Genomic DNA, 15,704 nt, shown 5'->3' on the forward strand with positions numbered 1-15,704 from the left:
CAGCCCCGGCTCTACGCCAGGGAAAATAAAAATTCAAATGAAAGAAAAGCATCCAAAGATAGACATTGTAAAATGCTAATGAATTAATACATCACCTAATAAATTAACCACCTGACATGTCTTGCCCTGCTTCATTGGACTAGTGCTGGAATGGCATTTTTCTCCCATCAAAATCTCGTTTTGCCAGTAAAATGAAAAGTGCCAAATCATCCTGGATTCCAGGCATGCTTTCCTAAGAATCCGATTTCAGGACAGGATGACCTGCACTGGGTTCAGATCATGGTCAAATGAATATATGGTAGGAAAAAGCCCCCAGTGTTGGAAGAAGATAATGTCCGAGACGCAGGGTTTAAGTCCGGGTCACCCAGAACTGAACCGGGGATAAACGCCGTGGCTGAACTTCCAACTGGTGTACGAGCTGATTCTCCAAGGGGATTAGTTGTGACTCCCATAGCTAAGGTTTCCAAAATCCTTTAGACACCCCAGTGTTTTCTCGTGATTTCTATTAATAATATTAAAATCAAATTGGGGAAGAGATGTTTCTTTTCCAAAGAAAACCCAGGCTTGATTCTGACTGCAGCCATGCACGTGCATGGGTACACATATACACACCATTTTTAATGCTGTTGTGCAGTGAATCTAAGCTGCTCAGACAAAAAGATGTGGGATGCTCTTTTACCATGCAAAGGAAGGGAAGAGCAACCTGTGTGCAACCCTTCGTCCATCCTGGTTACGAATCCACGCCTTAATCCAGCAAGTTCTTTGAGGCTACTGAACTGGCTTTGATTTTCTCAGGTGGGTGTTCAACCTCCTCGTCCTCTAGCTTTCCCAACCCAGTGAAAAGCAAAAGAGGACCCAGGTGTCCTTGCATGAACAAGGCAGGCATTTGGGCAAGCTGTCAACACAAACGAGCGACAACTAGGCTTTGAAGCTAACAGTCTTAGCAAGAAGCAGGGGATGTTCACACCTCAGCTGGAGCTAGGACTTTCTTCTCAGCAAACAAGTCAATATTCAAAGGGAGGCCCAGAAAAGAGAGAAGAGTAGAAGCATGGCATTCGGTACCCCTCCCACAGAGAAACGGGCTGTTCCCCAGGTGAAAGGGAGGTTTCCAAAAGCCTTGAAACAAGTTGTATAGTTTCCCATCTCAGTACCAGTACACATTGGATGACCGTTCCCCGACGTGCCGCTTTGGGGCCAACGGTTGCTGGGTGTGTCGTTAAATGCTCAGTCGTCGAGAGGTCCATAAAGAGACCGCAGGGAAGCCCTCTGCCTCCGAAAGCTTATGCTCTACCTCTGATGAGTTAGTCTATAAAGGTGCAAATCTACCCTGCCTTCTGCCTGAGATTACAGGGTACCAGGCTTCACAGCCCCTGACAAAACAGAGCACATCTGGTCCTCCTTAGTGGCTGTACGGCAGGAAGGTGGAAAGGGAACCTGAAGCTGTCAAATGAAGATCTGGAAGGGACACAAGGACACTTACACTTTGGCAGCTGCACCCCAAACCAAAACCGAATGAAGAGGCCTGTTATTCTGCCCAGGCATGCAGTGATTCCTATTGGAAAACCTAGTCCTTTTACTCCACAAGGCTCAGCATCCCAAGCAAAGTCTGGCAGCAGTCCTGCCTGGTTAGCAAAGACCCTGGTTTTCTCCGATTTAAAAAAAAATCCAAAATTTTCCGATTTAAAAAACCCCTCAAAATCCACATTTTTTCATGATTAAAACAAAATGCTATTCTCTCTCTTTGTGTGTGTGTATATATATATCTAGAAATATAGATATCTATATATAACGTGTGTGTGTGTGTATATATATATATATATATATAGAAATAGATATCTATATATAATGTGTGTGTGTGTGTATGTATATGTGTGTGTATATATATATATATATATAGATAGATAGATAGATAGATAGATATCTATCTATCTAGATATAGATAGAGAGAGAGATCTATATATAGAGATATACATCTCTATATATGCTAACCAGCAGGGATTCTGGCTTTCTCTGATAAAAAATTCCAAAATTTTCTGATTTTTATCTATCTATCTATCTATCTATCCCTAGATATTTAGATATCTATATACATAGCTATTTATAGCTATAGATATATCTATATACATATCTATATCAATATATTGATAGCTATAGATATACATAAAAATCACAAAAATTTGGATTTTTTTCTCAGAGAAAACCAGGATCCCTGCTGGTTAGCGGAGCAGACGCTGTGCAAAGGGACACTGAACTTGAGTGCCTGGAGGGGTCATTCTCAATGCTTTGGGGGCTGTCAGACTTAAGACGATACGTTACTGTTGAAACAGGAGTTCCAAACAAAACAAAAAAAAAAGATTTGGAGTGGGGGAAAAAAAAGCCATCAGTCTTCATCCGATTCGGGAGACCTCCAGGACCCTGTATCAACTACATACCCATTGTACAGGGATGGTCTCTCTGCCCGGGTAAGCTAAGCAGCTCTGTGCACTAAGGGACTCCAGCCAACAAGCATTAACTCCACGAACTCTTCAGCTGGGGGATGTCTCTGTTTTCATGCCGATGACACCAACCGATGGCTGAAAGCCAAGTGGGCGATACGAATAAACTCCAGGGGATACTCCAGCATTTGGAAATGGCTAACATTCACACCCACGATTCAAAGTAAACTTCAGAGGCTGGGTCCTGTTAGCATTTATTTCTCCTGGTTGGGGGAGAAATTCATATTTGGAACGAAGCGGGAGAAAGCCATTAACATAACCCAGAGCTTAGCAATCAGCATCTTGACCCTGACTACATGTTACTATTAATAACGTTAAGTGTGCGATGTCAGGGCCGTTATGTAAGAGCCGGGCAAGGGTTTAACAAAGCTGTGAGTGTCACAAAGGGAAACAGGGCCACGCTCGCTAATCCGGGTCATTCCTTGGAGAAACAAAGGAGGAATCGCTGTGCCGGCATTTGCACCAGGAAGGCTTGCTTTATTGTGAAGGCCTCCTGCTCTCATGTTCCCCTGGGCTGGCTGTGCAGTGCTGCTGCCTTCCGGATGGGAGGAGCGTGAGGATGCAGTTTCTCAGCGAGCTCCAACCCATCTGCTTTTTAAGATGGGATGTTTAAATTCATGCAAAAGAACCATTACATGATCCCTTATCTCCTTCCCCCACCCAATTAGGCAGGTTGATGAGAGGGGGCTAACACCTCTCTATACAGTACAGGACTACCTGAGAAACAGTGCAAGGGAGATACGAATGGCAGCTACAGCCGTGTACGCCGGGTAGAAGGGCACTGGGTCAAGAAAACTCACTCCTACTGGGATCCTGCTGTCTGGGGACTGGGAGCCTGCTGGCTGCCACCTGATTAAGTCAGCCTCCAAAGCACATCTCTATCTGTGTGCATTGAGGGGGGTGAGGCAATAGGTAAAGGAGTCCAAATGGCACCGAGACAAGATATAACCCCTGTGCAAGACTGCAGCCGCAAGAATACAAATAGTTCAGGTGGGTGAGGATGTTTGGGACCGTTTAGCTTGTGGCCTCCTGCTTTACAAATACCAGAACCTGTAGCTAGTGTAAATGCATGGCCTGGTTTGTGATGCTACTATTCTTATTGTGGTTGTAATTAATAGCCATTATTATTATTATTATTATATTATTAGCCTTGCTGTAGCACCCAGAAGCCAAGGCATTATTATTTGCCTTGCTGTAGTGCCCAGAAGTCACGGCCCCGGGACCCACAACACCAGATGCTGTGCAGACACAGAACGGAGCAGGACAATAGTCTCTGCCCCCAAAGAACTCACAATCTTATAGACGTGCTCCGGGAGGCGGGGGATGCTTTAATTAGCGCAACTCTGAGAACCGTGCTAATTAAAGCACCTGGAGCATCACATGTCTCAGCATCCCTGCACTGAAAGACGGTGGTAAAGCACTTTGAACTAACACTTGTTCAAACTTTAGTTTAAAGTACCCCACTACCACTTTTCAGTGCAGGGACGCTGATACACGTGACACTGGCGTCTGCTGGAGCATGGTCATTACCGCACTCCCGCAGACTCAATTAATCAAGTCTGCTCTGACATGCCATAATTACAACCCATTGGGGCAGCCTTCGTGCTTGTACACAGGAGCCCTTATTTTCCTTTTGTCAGCTAGATATGCGTGCGTTTAAGGCAATAGCCACAATCCTGGACCCACTCCATTCTCTACCTTAATGTTACAATCCCAATGGGGCCTGAAATCCATTTTCTGGTGGCTGTCAAATTTCTGGCAGAATTGAAGCTTTCTTATATACATACTCGCCTACATACAATTTGTGTGTATATGTAAAATGAAAAGTGTAATACATTTTCCACAAAGTTATTCACAGATGTGGAAACTTGCAAACACTCTCATGTATTCTCTAGTATCCAACAGATATGGAAGCTTGCAAACACACACACACACACATAGATTTTTATCTAGTACCCTAAATGTTCTGCTCCAGTTGGAGCTACTTACTGTCAAATAGATAGAAACATGTGATATATTCATAATTACTGGATACAATTTTCTTTTGTTATTTCTATGCACCAAATGCAAACTCTTTTGCCATAAAAAGTGAAATGAATGCAAGGCATGAAGCTCAAATGCATGACTTGTTTGGCAACAAGGGAATCCGTGGATAAAACATAAAGGAAGCTGGGAAACGAAGCGACTTGGGGGTGGCTGACAGAAAATAAGAGAAAATGGCCAAGTTGCCCTCCCTTGACCCTGATCTCATGTTCCCTCAGGTTGTAACCCACTCAAATCAGGTTTGTAAAATCAGCTGGACCCTAATTTGTCACCTGGGCCTGGGTTTACACATCTAATACAGCCCAGTAGACCAAACTTATAACCTTACCTTCTCCCCAATAGAGATGCAGGCTTTGGAGTCTAAATCTCTAGGTGGCCTATGGGAGAGAGAGAAAAGAAAAACAAAAGGTAAGCATCAGTTCCCGAGACCGCACAACTGCTGCTATCCCAGAGGACCAAGCATGTCGGATCACAACCCAGATGGAGATGGTCGACAATACTAAGGGAGGCCAGGGCATGAATCCCCCTTAGGCTGGTAGCACAGCGGCCTCAAGCCACGGATGCTCAGCATCGTGCTGAGAAGTATCAGTGGCTTCCTAGCCTCACCGCGAGGCTAGACCTTGCCAAGGCTCACAAACTCATCCCAAAAGGGGTCAGGAAGGATGCTGCCGGAGCTGGAATTTCACAAGTCTTTGTCCAACTCCCATAGTAAGGAATTCGGAGAGATGATCTCCTTTGATGGGCTGGGAGGGTGCCCAATCCCAGCAGAAAGAAAGAGAGGGAGGGAGAGTTAATCTCCTTTCCTGGGTAGATCAAACTGCGCAGAGATCCAGCCCGAGTCTGCTGTCTGCTCTCTCTACAGAAGGGTCCAAGACCTAGCTCACCCAGGGATGAAAGAAGGAGCTTGGCCCCTGGTGCTTGGTTTCAGCGCCGTTTCTAACAGGCTATAGAGATGTGTGTCTATCTGTTTTCTAATGAACTTTTTCCACCCCTGGCTTCAAAGGGGCGAAGAAGATCTTTCACATTCTGCTTTCTTCTTGCTGTAGCCCTTAGTGCACATAACTAGGATACTGCGACTTAGGGACCATATCACTTAACCCTGGCCTTGGGGCATGCAACTTAGGATGGCTAGCCTAACTACTTTAGTACCTGACTCCAGGCAGAAAGGCTACCCATCCTGTTATCCCCTTCACATCGCTCCCAGCGCCTGCATCCAGCAGCATGTAGGGTCACCTGTCTTCCCGCCTGCCCTAAAACGATCCCTCAGCAAAGCGAACTATCATGCCAGCCTGAGAAGGGAACACGTCGCTCCATACAGGAATCCACAGGGCAGCAGCAATACGAACGGAGACGTCTAAAAGGGAAACCTCACTCAGCATCTCAGTCTCTGAAGTCTACGCTGTCCAGAGATCTTTCCACGAATCCTTTCCAAAAACAGCTAAGATGTGCTCAGCTTCCCAGGAAATCGTCTTCCTCCTCCAGGAGAAGGTGAGGTGTCAGATCTATCTACCCCAAGGCAAATCTCTCCCAGCGAGCACCTCATTGCTGGCACTGCAAGCCATGGAGGATCGCTGCTCACACACTTGACAGCCAAGAGGCCCGGCTTTTTAAATTGGCTTGAAGGCCCCAGGTGCATTACCCTAGCAAATCAAGGCTTTGAGTGCCCTCATTTTACACCTGTGGCCTATGCGATGTGCTACCTGGCTGGGCAGGCTCTTACTTCACAGCAATAAAATGGCAGTCCTATTGTTCACACAGCTGAATTCAGCTCTTAAGAGACAAAAACTCAGCCTTTCACAAGAGCTGGGGCTTTTTAATTAAATTGTTTCTGGAAAGTCATCAGCATCACAAAATTATTACACCAGGAGCAGCCAAAGCATCTTAATAGATGGTGGACTCTCATGTCTCCTGATCCAAGTAAGTCCCTGGAGAGCTCCAGGGAGAAAGAGTGATCCTATGGGTGCAGGTGTTCCTAATCGATCCGTAAAGGAAAATGAGGGTTATCCTCAGTGAAACCTAAACCTATATTACTGTTTCACCTGCCAACATAACCAGGTAGCCAAGTTAGGCAAGACGGATGGGAGGTAATTGCTTCAATGATCAAAATTAATCATTAAGGAGGCTAACAAGCAAACGCAGGGTTTGCCTTATGCAGCAAATGACATCCTAATAGCACAGACCTGTTTCCTAAGGGGTTTTAGGGGTTTGGGTTGTAGCCGTGTTGGTCTAAGGACATAGGCAGACAAGGTTCCTTGGGTGAATTTGATAACTTTTATTAGACCAACCCAAATGGTTGGAGAATAGTTATTAAGCTAAGGGGTTTTATGTATTTGTTTCCTTATTTTAAATCAGCTTATTCCAAACCTGCAAGAGAGGCAGCCCCATGGGCTAAAATCATTCCCTTCACCCTTTCATTTTCCTTGTCATGGAGATGTGCAACAAAAGGGCACATTAAAGCAAAACTACCGGGGCATTGGGTTAATCTGGCACCAGAGTGAAGGAGCAGGAGGACAGGGTTGCTTAACCCAGGATCTTTCTAGCTGAAGCATCCCAAGGGAAGATGAGTGAGTGTCCTCACACCTCGTGGATTGTGAAGGAAATCCCCAAAGAAAGCAGGGAGATATGCACTGCAACGAAGCCCTACAGAGACGTCGTGATATGGACACACCAAACGGCAATGAGAAGTTGAGACGTTGTTTGAAAAAAAACAATTTGCTCCAAACCAGAAAGGCCCGTGCCACCCGCGTGGGTCAGGTCAGCGGGGCACCGAGGCAGAGTTCAGACCCATCAGGGAAGGCAGATCTACATAGCTCCAGGGTGAAGCAAACCATTGGGATAAAGCCAATGAATTCAATTAGTAAAGGTCATCATAATGTGGCTGGGAAAATTCTGCTCTGCTCTTTTTCCTAATAGGCAGGAATGTGTTTGTATTTGCATTGGCGGAGCCATTTAAAGAAGCAAAGTAGATTGCCCCTTTACAAGTCGGCATCTTCTCCCTTCCAGACTGGCAGTGCCGCAGTGGCAATGGATGTGCCTGATTCAGCATGCTCCCAACCCAGCGAGCAAGGCAGGAACTATTCAGGGCATGGTCATAAGCGCACACAAAACTCCTTCAATATTTCAAGAAGTTCATGGGTTGATCACAAATGAAGTAAAAGCATCTTGAGAGCCACTATTGCAAAGTGGTGTTCTCTGCTAGTGGAGAAACCCACTTAGCTGGCTTGATAAGCTCTTCACGAGAGGGTTCTGCTTCATGTCCCTTGATCTATGATAACTTCTGCAACTTTCCCGGCGGTTGCCTTGAAAAAGTGCCCTGCTTTTTCCAACCCAAAAGGATTGCTGCACTGTCATCTAAGTACGAGACAACACCAAAGAGTTGGGCCACTGGAAGTGGGGATCTAAAACGGATTCGTCCTGTAGGTAAATGAGCCTGGATATAGCAAATTCTGCACAACTGCCCTGAAATCCTATGTACTCTCTCTCCCATGCACACTGTTGCCTACTCAGTTTGTGAAGATGAAGGGCAGGCTCAAGAAAAGGTTGAATCTGTGGAGTCTTCATTACTCTCACCATTTTAATGCTGTATCTCGTCTCCTTTTATTCCCTCCCCCTGCCTGACCAGTGAGTCGTCCCTACAACCCTGGCAAGCAGAGACACCGGTCCTGCTGCCAACCTGTGACCCCGCTGAGCAGAAGACTTTGCACAACTCCATCCCTCCATGAGATGCACAAGGTCTCATCTACCCAACAATTGCTGCTGGCTGGGAACAGCCCTGCAGTCAGGCCTGGCTGAGCAGGTTAAACCCTTTTCAACACCTTCTTGCAAATCCAGAGCTCCTGGGATGAGCCAGGCAAGTGGTTTTCTTCACTATTTAACAATGGAGATCTACATCACTGCCTTCACTGGTGGGTTTGAGCTCTGCCCCTCTCTTCCACTGACTGAGCTGCAGCTAGAAGCAAACTGGTTTGCTTCTAATGGGTTTGCTTCTGGTTTCTCAAAAGACCCCCTGTTGCCATTTAGTGTTTCAGTGCTAATACCATCTCTGTGGGGTTCCTGCAGTGAACTCCTTTTGCTCTCTGCTTTCCGTGGGGGCATTCATCAAGAGGTGAGATGACCGTCTCGCAGCTTCCTTCATAAAATGTAAACCCTAAAGAGTTTGGGTCAAGCAACCCTTTACTTTGGATTCCCTCCCTCCAGCGCCGGATGGCTAGGACAGGCAAAGCCCTCACCAGGGATGCAGCAATGACCATGAAATGGAAGAGGCTACACGAGAAGAAATGTCAACAGAAGAAGGGGAATAACCAAAGAGAAGTCAACTGGGCAACATAAAGGAGCCAGTGGAAACTATGGCAGGAGCTCACCTATTTCATACTTGGACTTGCTGAGGGGGGCTTATCATCCCAACACAAGACCCACTCCCTGAAGCAAAGACGGGGCCCACCGAGCCCAGAAATCAACCACACAGACACCAAAAAGAACAAATTGGTGCAGATTAGAGGGTAAAAAGAACAAGGAACAGGACAATGAGCGGGGAACCCTAGGGTCAGTGTGCCTAGTGATTCAACAAGGAATTCAAGGAGTTTATTTGATATCTGAAACTGGAAATTTAAATGGGCCCTTGACTGAGGGAGAGGACCACACAGCAGGGAAACGGCAGTGATGGTCAAAGGGGTGCGGGGAACCAGAACGATGTCCACAGCTCCAAGAAGGACAGTGACAGAAGTGGAGGACTTCTTCTTTGCAAGCTTTTGGGTACAAATAGCCTTCATCAGGTTGAGGAAGCGTCTGCAGGTGGTCTGCGCTCTTCCTGGATGGCGCAGTAAAGCAGCTGGAGGCCAGGATGTATGCAAGAAAGTCAGTCAATTAAAATACATACTGGCATCTGGCTGCTTTATTAGCCCATCCAGGAAGAGCACAGACCATCTGCAGGGGTTTGGGTTGTAGCCGTGTGGGTCTAAGGATATAGGCAGACAAGGTTCCTTGGGTGAATTTGATATCTTTTATTAGACCAACCCAAATGGTTGGAGAATAGTTATTAAGCAAGCTTTCGGGTTCAAAAACCCTTCGTCAGGCTAACAAAAGGTATTGGTACCCGAAAGCTTGCAAAGAAGAATTTTTCCAGCTATTTGAGTTGGTCTGATAAAAGATACTGGATTTAACCTTGTCTGCCTTTGTCCTTAGACCAACACGGCTACAACCTACACCCCTGAGAAATGGAGAAATGGCTACAACCAACCCCCCTCTCCCCTTTATAACACTTGGCTTTATGTTATATCATTTCCTAAAGTCCCCAAATACACTTAAAGCAGATTTTTCTGCTGCTCCTTTGCCCACCCCTGCCTAAACTCAGCGCTCCCAGATGTCCAGCGCAACGGCCGGGAGCTCCCTTCACGCCGTGGCTGTGCGAGAGGACGCCGAAGGCAGAGCTCCCTGCTCCTGAGCGCCTGGGGGAAGGCAGATGGCTATGCATCTTTGGAAAGCAGCTGGGGTTAGTGGTTTTATTTTTGTTCTCCCTCCGTGTTTGGAGACTTACGTGGAGCTTGTCTGTGGTTGCTCAAATGCTTCTTTAGGAATTTTCAGCCCCGGGTTTCTCTTCTTGCCTGTGAAACAAGAGAGAGGCAATAGCAGAGCCAGAAACTTTCATTTTTTATGGTTGGTTTTTTTTTTCTCACTCTCTCTTCACTTACACGTTGCAAAATGAAGCTCGTCTACAGTGGTTGACCTTATTTCCCTGAAATGCCAGCCCAGTCTGGTGATGCAGATTCAGGGCCCAGAGTTCAAAACATAAAGTTTCTTTGTCTGGTGAGCCGCGTGGAAAGCCTACGGTCCTGGCACTCAGCGCAGGCAGCAGCTCAGGCCACGAAGCCTGCGGGAGAGCGCCGTGTCCCTTTGCACAAGTCCTACGGCACGCTGCCTAAACTGACTTTGAACGCACAGGACCAGGTTTTGTTCTGGCTTGGAGCAGGGTCAACTGTGCTCCACGTACTTAGGAAAACCCAGAACAGCGGGAGCAAAATTCAGCTCAAAAGGCTATTTGTCTCGGTTCGCATCTGCAGGCCACGCTTTCCTCCTTACACTGCGTTAACCTGAACTGGATTAGAAACAAGTTCTCAATCGGGTCAAACAGTCCTCGAGCTCAGGTATAAATGGGGGTCCTCGCCAAAAGGCGAAGAGCCAGGTGGAACAGGGCAATGCAAGCGGCTCGTTCGCGGCGATACGTCTCCCGTGACGCAGTGCTCTGGATTCGGGGATAAAATCATGTGAGAACATACAGCATGTCAGCAAAATCCCAAGGCAAGCATACAGAGGCTGTTTGGGTGTGTTAGAAAATACCTGGTCCCCCCCCCCAAAAAGGCACAAACAACTTATTTAGACTTTACCATTTGAACCTAACAATTTGCAGCAATTACCGTGTTTCTGCAAGCATCCGTTTCTCTCCCTGTTCTCGGCAAGCTTTTCCGTGGGCATGTCAGGGTTTGTTTTTCTATGACACCCTTTGCCGTCACGTTCGAGCCTAAACTCGTCTGGGAAACGCAGAGCTCTAGAGGGCGCTGGGTTAAAATGCAAACTGAACGTGAACTGACCTGAACCGAACACCATCCTGCTGAAGTCATTAGTCAACTTTAATTGCAGCTCTTTCTCTTGCCTGTTGCAAAAGACAAGATCGAGCTTGCTCGGTTTGGCAAAAGGCTATTCCAGCCTGGAACAGGCTGTGACAATACAGCTGACACCTCAGGGGAAAAGCACTTACTGGAAATGACGGGATTGCACGTGCTCTTTTTTTTTGTTATTATTAGAAAACCATACAGAGCCATAACGTGCATGCGAAGAAAGCATGTTCTCCGCTGCAAGGAGGCATGCGATGCTCCAACAAGAAAATGTATATAGACAAGGAGTTGCAATATTTACGGGAGCTGAGGTCACCTGGCCATTATATTTTTGGGTCATTTTCTCAATGATATCACAAAAGCCCCAGCTGAGATCGAGATGATAACTTGGTGACAGGAGCAGATATATTTTGGGGTGCAATCTTCTTATTTACAAAAAAAAATGCAAACAGACTCCAGTTTCTCTCCATACATTATGAGCAGGAGAGCGCCTCCCTGCTTAGAAATCCATGCATGTACCCCCCCCCGGCAAACCCTATGCCCAAGAAACTTGGCCTGCATCTCAGGGTCATGCTTACGGTTCCTCCTTCTGGCTTTCTGCCTCCCACACACATGGCCTGCAACATGCACCCAAGCCCCTGGTACTTGGGCTAAACCTCATGCCCGCTGCTGAGAGTCATAATAATGCCTCAGCAGTAGCATCCCTCTCCATCCACAGCTGTTTTTACTGTGATCCCTTCTTCTGCTGAGCCTGGCAGATGGATTAACATCCATCAGCACCACCATATTAAGAAGCAATCCCTGCCTCAATCCAGATCTAAACAGACAAGACATATGGGTGTGAGAAAGAAGGAATCACCCGCCCCCATTTCACAGTTGGGAAACTGAGGCACAGACAGACTAAGCGACTTGCTCAAGGAACTGGAGCCAGCATTTGCACCTGACCCATAACCCTGCATGTTCTCTCTTGGTGTGCCAGCCTGTCTTCATTTCGACACCCCTACCCACTAAAGCTCTTACAAAAGGTCTAGAAAACCAAAAACAATTTAAAAAAAATAAAAGGAAAACACAAAACAGCTGCAGATTTTTCCCAGTTTTGTTGCTTTTCCTATATTCGTTCTCCTGCACAAGCCACGCGGTGCATGCCACCATCTCCGGCCGTTCCCGGCAGGCGGTGACTGACCCAGTGGAAATCCACACAATTTGAACATGAACCAGAGCAGACTGTAAAGAATTTAATCTCATCGGGGTTCACAAGCAGGATCAGCGGCAGAAGACGGTGGCAAAATACCGAAGGCAAATCAATATGAAACGCCTTCCTGCCTTCTGCCAGTCCGCACACGGGGAGTTTATTTTCCTTTCCTTTTCTTAAGCAAAATACAATATTTTGAAACTCTGCCATTTTTTTAAGCCCAGTCTGTTCACGAACTCAAGCTGCCAAATCACAGACCTCACTTAAAATTAAAAAAAAAACCCATAAAAACCAGTGTGAATGACAAAAAGACATGGATTTCATGACACCACAAGGAAGGGAATAAGCTCAGGGGGGATCCACGCCGGCAGCATCAACGTATTTCCCACTGGATTGATACGAGAAATGGGAAAGAGCACTACATCGGGTTCATCTCGTGGTTATTCGATGCAAGTCATCGGGCTAGTTCATGCCTCGCGGGTGGATAAGAGAAAGCTTCTGCGCTCCTGTTGTTATAACATGCCACGAGCTCGTCTCTCCAACCTTTCTGGGGATCAACAGGGTATCCAAAAAGCAGCCTTTGAAGCAAAGGGTTATTTGGTCCTCAAGTATTGAGTGGCAATGTTTAAAGTGCTACTAAACGCACTTTTTGATCTGGCAGTGGGGAGGGGAGAAGGGATGGCAAAGATATCCCCAACAGCAGGTTTAACGCAACGCTGCGGGGATTCAATGCAAGGCTTCCTATGTAATACTCTGTTCCTACTCTCCTATATTCCTATATTATGTTCCTAGTCTCCCTCTGTTATAATAGCCCTAACAGACCTCAGTCAAGATTGTGCACTGTACACCCAGAGACGGTCCCCACCTAAACACCCTGCAATCTCAGCAAAGCAGAAGAGGGGAACCGGAAAGGAGAAGCGCTTTGTCCAATGGATGAACAAGTGCTGCAAAAGAAAATCAGCACTTATTCCCTTATTTTCAAGTACATTAGGACCAGATCCCAAACAAAGCCCCCGTTGGCTACCCGTTTAAATGTGCCCTTGGTCACTCATCACCAACAGTTGTCTTCATCAGTCCAATGCCTCTCGGGCAGATGCCCGGCATTAGCTGGTGGCTTTCAGCAGAGGGGCTCTGCTATAGCGTGAATACCCAGCACTACATAACGTAGGCATCCACAACCCTCTCATCACAGTCTGAAAGGATGGTAAATTGTACAGGAGATAAAGACAAGGAAAACATTTGTTTAGGGTTCTTTTGTTGTTCTCCCGCCCTGGCGGGGACCCAGAGACGGTCCCCACCTAAACACCCTGCAATCTCAGCAAAGCAGAAGAGGGGAACCGGAAAGGAGAAGCGCTTTGTCCAATGGATGAACAAGTGCTGCAAAAGAAAATCAGCACTTATTCCCTTATTTTCAAGTACATTAGGACCAGATCCCAAACAAAGCCCCCGTTGGCTACCCGTTTAAATGTGCCCTTGGTCACTCATCACCAACAGTTGTCTTCATCAGTCCAATGCCTCTCGGGCAGATGCCCGGCATTAGCTGGTGGCTTTCAGCAGAGGGGCTCTGCTATAGCGTGAATACCCAGCACTACATAACGTAGGCATCCACAACCCTCTCATCACAGTCTGAAAGGATGGTAAATTGTACAGGAGATAAAGACAAGGAAAACATTTGGCCTTCATGCAATTTTAAAACTGAAATAAAGTTTGATGCAGTCTTGTGCATGCAAAAGCAAAAACAAATGGGGAGAGGGATTCAAGCATTTCTGTGAACCATCACTTAATGGGACAGTAGCAACTAGATGCTCCAGCTATGCTACTGTGCTAGGGATTTGTACCAGCACAGGACAGATGGCACCTGAGCCTCCGGAGCTTGCAACCTTTGTTAACAAGAAAAGACGATCAGGTAGCCAAACGCTGTGAGATTTAAAAATAAATAACCAGTAAAATCTGTACTAGCACTGTGTCATCATCTGGGCTCATTTGAAGCTCTTCTCTGCACTCAGATAAAAAAAGGAGTCTCGCATAATCACGTGACTCCAGAAGCTGGAGCCTTGAAGGACAACATTGATAACAGGATGATAAAATAATATGGTTGTTAGTAATAATAATTAGAACTATAATAATTAGAACTATAGTAATAATAATTAGAACTATAATAATAATCATTAGTAATAATAATTAGAACAATAATAATTAGAACTAAGGTTACGATTCAGCAAAGTATCTCAGGTCACCTTTGATTTTAAGCAGGCACGTAAGTCCATCCTTATCTCCTTCCTTCTCCCCAACCCCCCCACCCCCAAAAACTTAAGCATATTTTCTTTTCCTCCAAAGAAGAGTGTTGAGAAATTCAGAAAGCCACATAAAAGGACAGTCCAAAATGCTACAAGATTATTGCAGTTTTTAGGGCAGTGTAACACTGTCATGCTTTTGTTAACCTCAGGGACACTGAATAAATGAAGATGAAGAGTCCATACATACTGCAAGTGAAGCAGCCTGATTATGGGAGAAGGCAAAATATATTGTGGCAAAGAACACATCAAATATTTCCCTCTGAAGGCCTTAAACCCAAGTCCCAGGGGGACGAAAGAAGAATTTATTTTATTCAATAACTGATGCTCCCAGAATTCAGCAATAGGTTACAAATGGATATTTATGTTCCCAGGTCTTAGATTAGATGAACAGTAAACCTCAGTATTTATAACAAATGTGAAAGTTGCATGCCAAAAAATGACGATAATATACTAGAGAATAAGGCCAATTGAGAAAACGGAGGCGTTTATTCCGCACATACTTTGTGACCGAAAAGGAACTGTTTGCTCCCAGAGAACAAGCCCGTCTCCCTGTCTGCAGACTTTTCTATGCAGTCGAAAGTCTTCTTTCGCTCTAATCCAAAGTAAATGGTTTCTTGCCTGCAAAAGACTCCCATTTCCTTCAGAGAATATTAACCAAGTCTATCATTGCCACAACATATTATTAAAGCCAAACTCAAGCGGCGTGTGCAACCGTGCTCTTTCAGATCAAACTGTTCAGCAAAAAGATCACTGTTAACATTTTGCAAGAGGAGGAAATGGGTTTTTCATCCCCTTTCCTCCCTTTTTTGGGACCTGAAGGTCATCGAAGACCTAGGAGTGAAAAGGCTTGGGTTCTCCTCCTCTCTCTTACATGGTCTCCAAATCTGCCCTACCCCTTTTACCAAGGGGGGAAACTAAGGCAAGTCAAGGAGATGCGACTCGCTACAGATCACAGAGGAAACTGGTGGCAGATCTAAGAAAAGAACCGTAACAATTGAGATCATGGCCCCGCTGTGCTAGGTGCTGTACAAACACATAGGAACATGTGCCTCAAGCAGATGACACGCGT

At 46.0% G+C, this 15,704-nt stretch overlaps 1 protein-coding gene across 2 annotated transcripts in view; it reads right to left on the reverse strand.

The window, feature by feature from the left end:
• Positions 1–15,704, reverse strand: part of MAP2K6 (mitogen-activated protein kinase kinase 6) — a 71,257-nt gene that overhangs the window by 27,977 nt on the left and 27,576 nt on the right. The window contains exons 2-4 of one of the 2 annotated variants that reach the window (XM_025196247.1): positions 10,949–11,089; positions 10,072–10,138; positions 4,867–4,915 (exon numbers count right to left, since the gene is read on the reverse strand). In XM_025196247.1, coding sequence (XP_025052032.1) covers positions 4,867–4,915; positions 10,072–10,138; positions 10,949–11,089 — 257 coding nt within the window. The remainder of the gene's footprint in view (positions 1–4,866; positions 4,916–10,071; positions 10,139–10,948; positions 11,090–15,704) is intronic. The other variant, XM_025196248.1, reaches the window with a different exon arrangement.

This window comes from Alligator sinensis, unplaced genomic scaffold, assembly GCF_000455745.1.
Source record: "Alligator sinensis unplaced genomic scaffold, ASM45574v1 scaffold282_2, whole genome shotgun sequence".
Taxonomy (NCBI): Eukaryota; Metazoa; Chordata; order Crocodylia; family Alligatoridae; genus Alligator; species Alligator sinensis.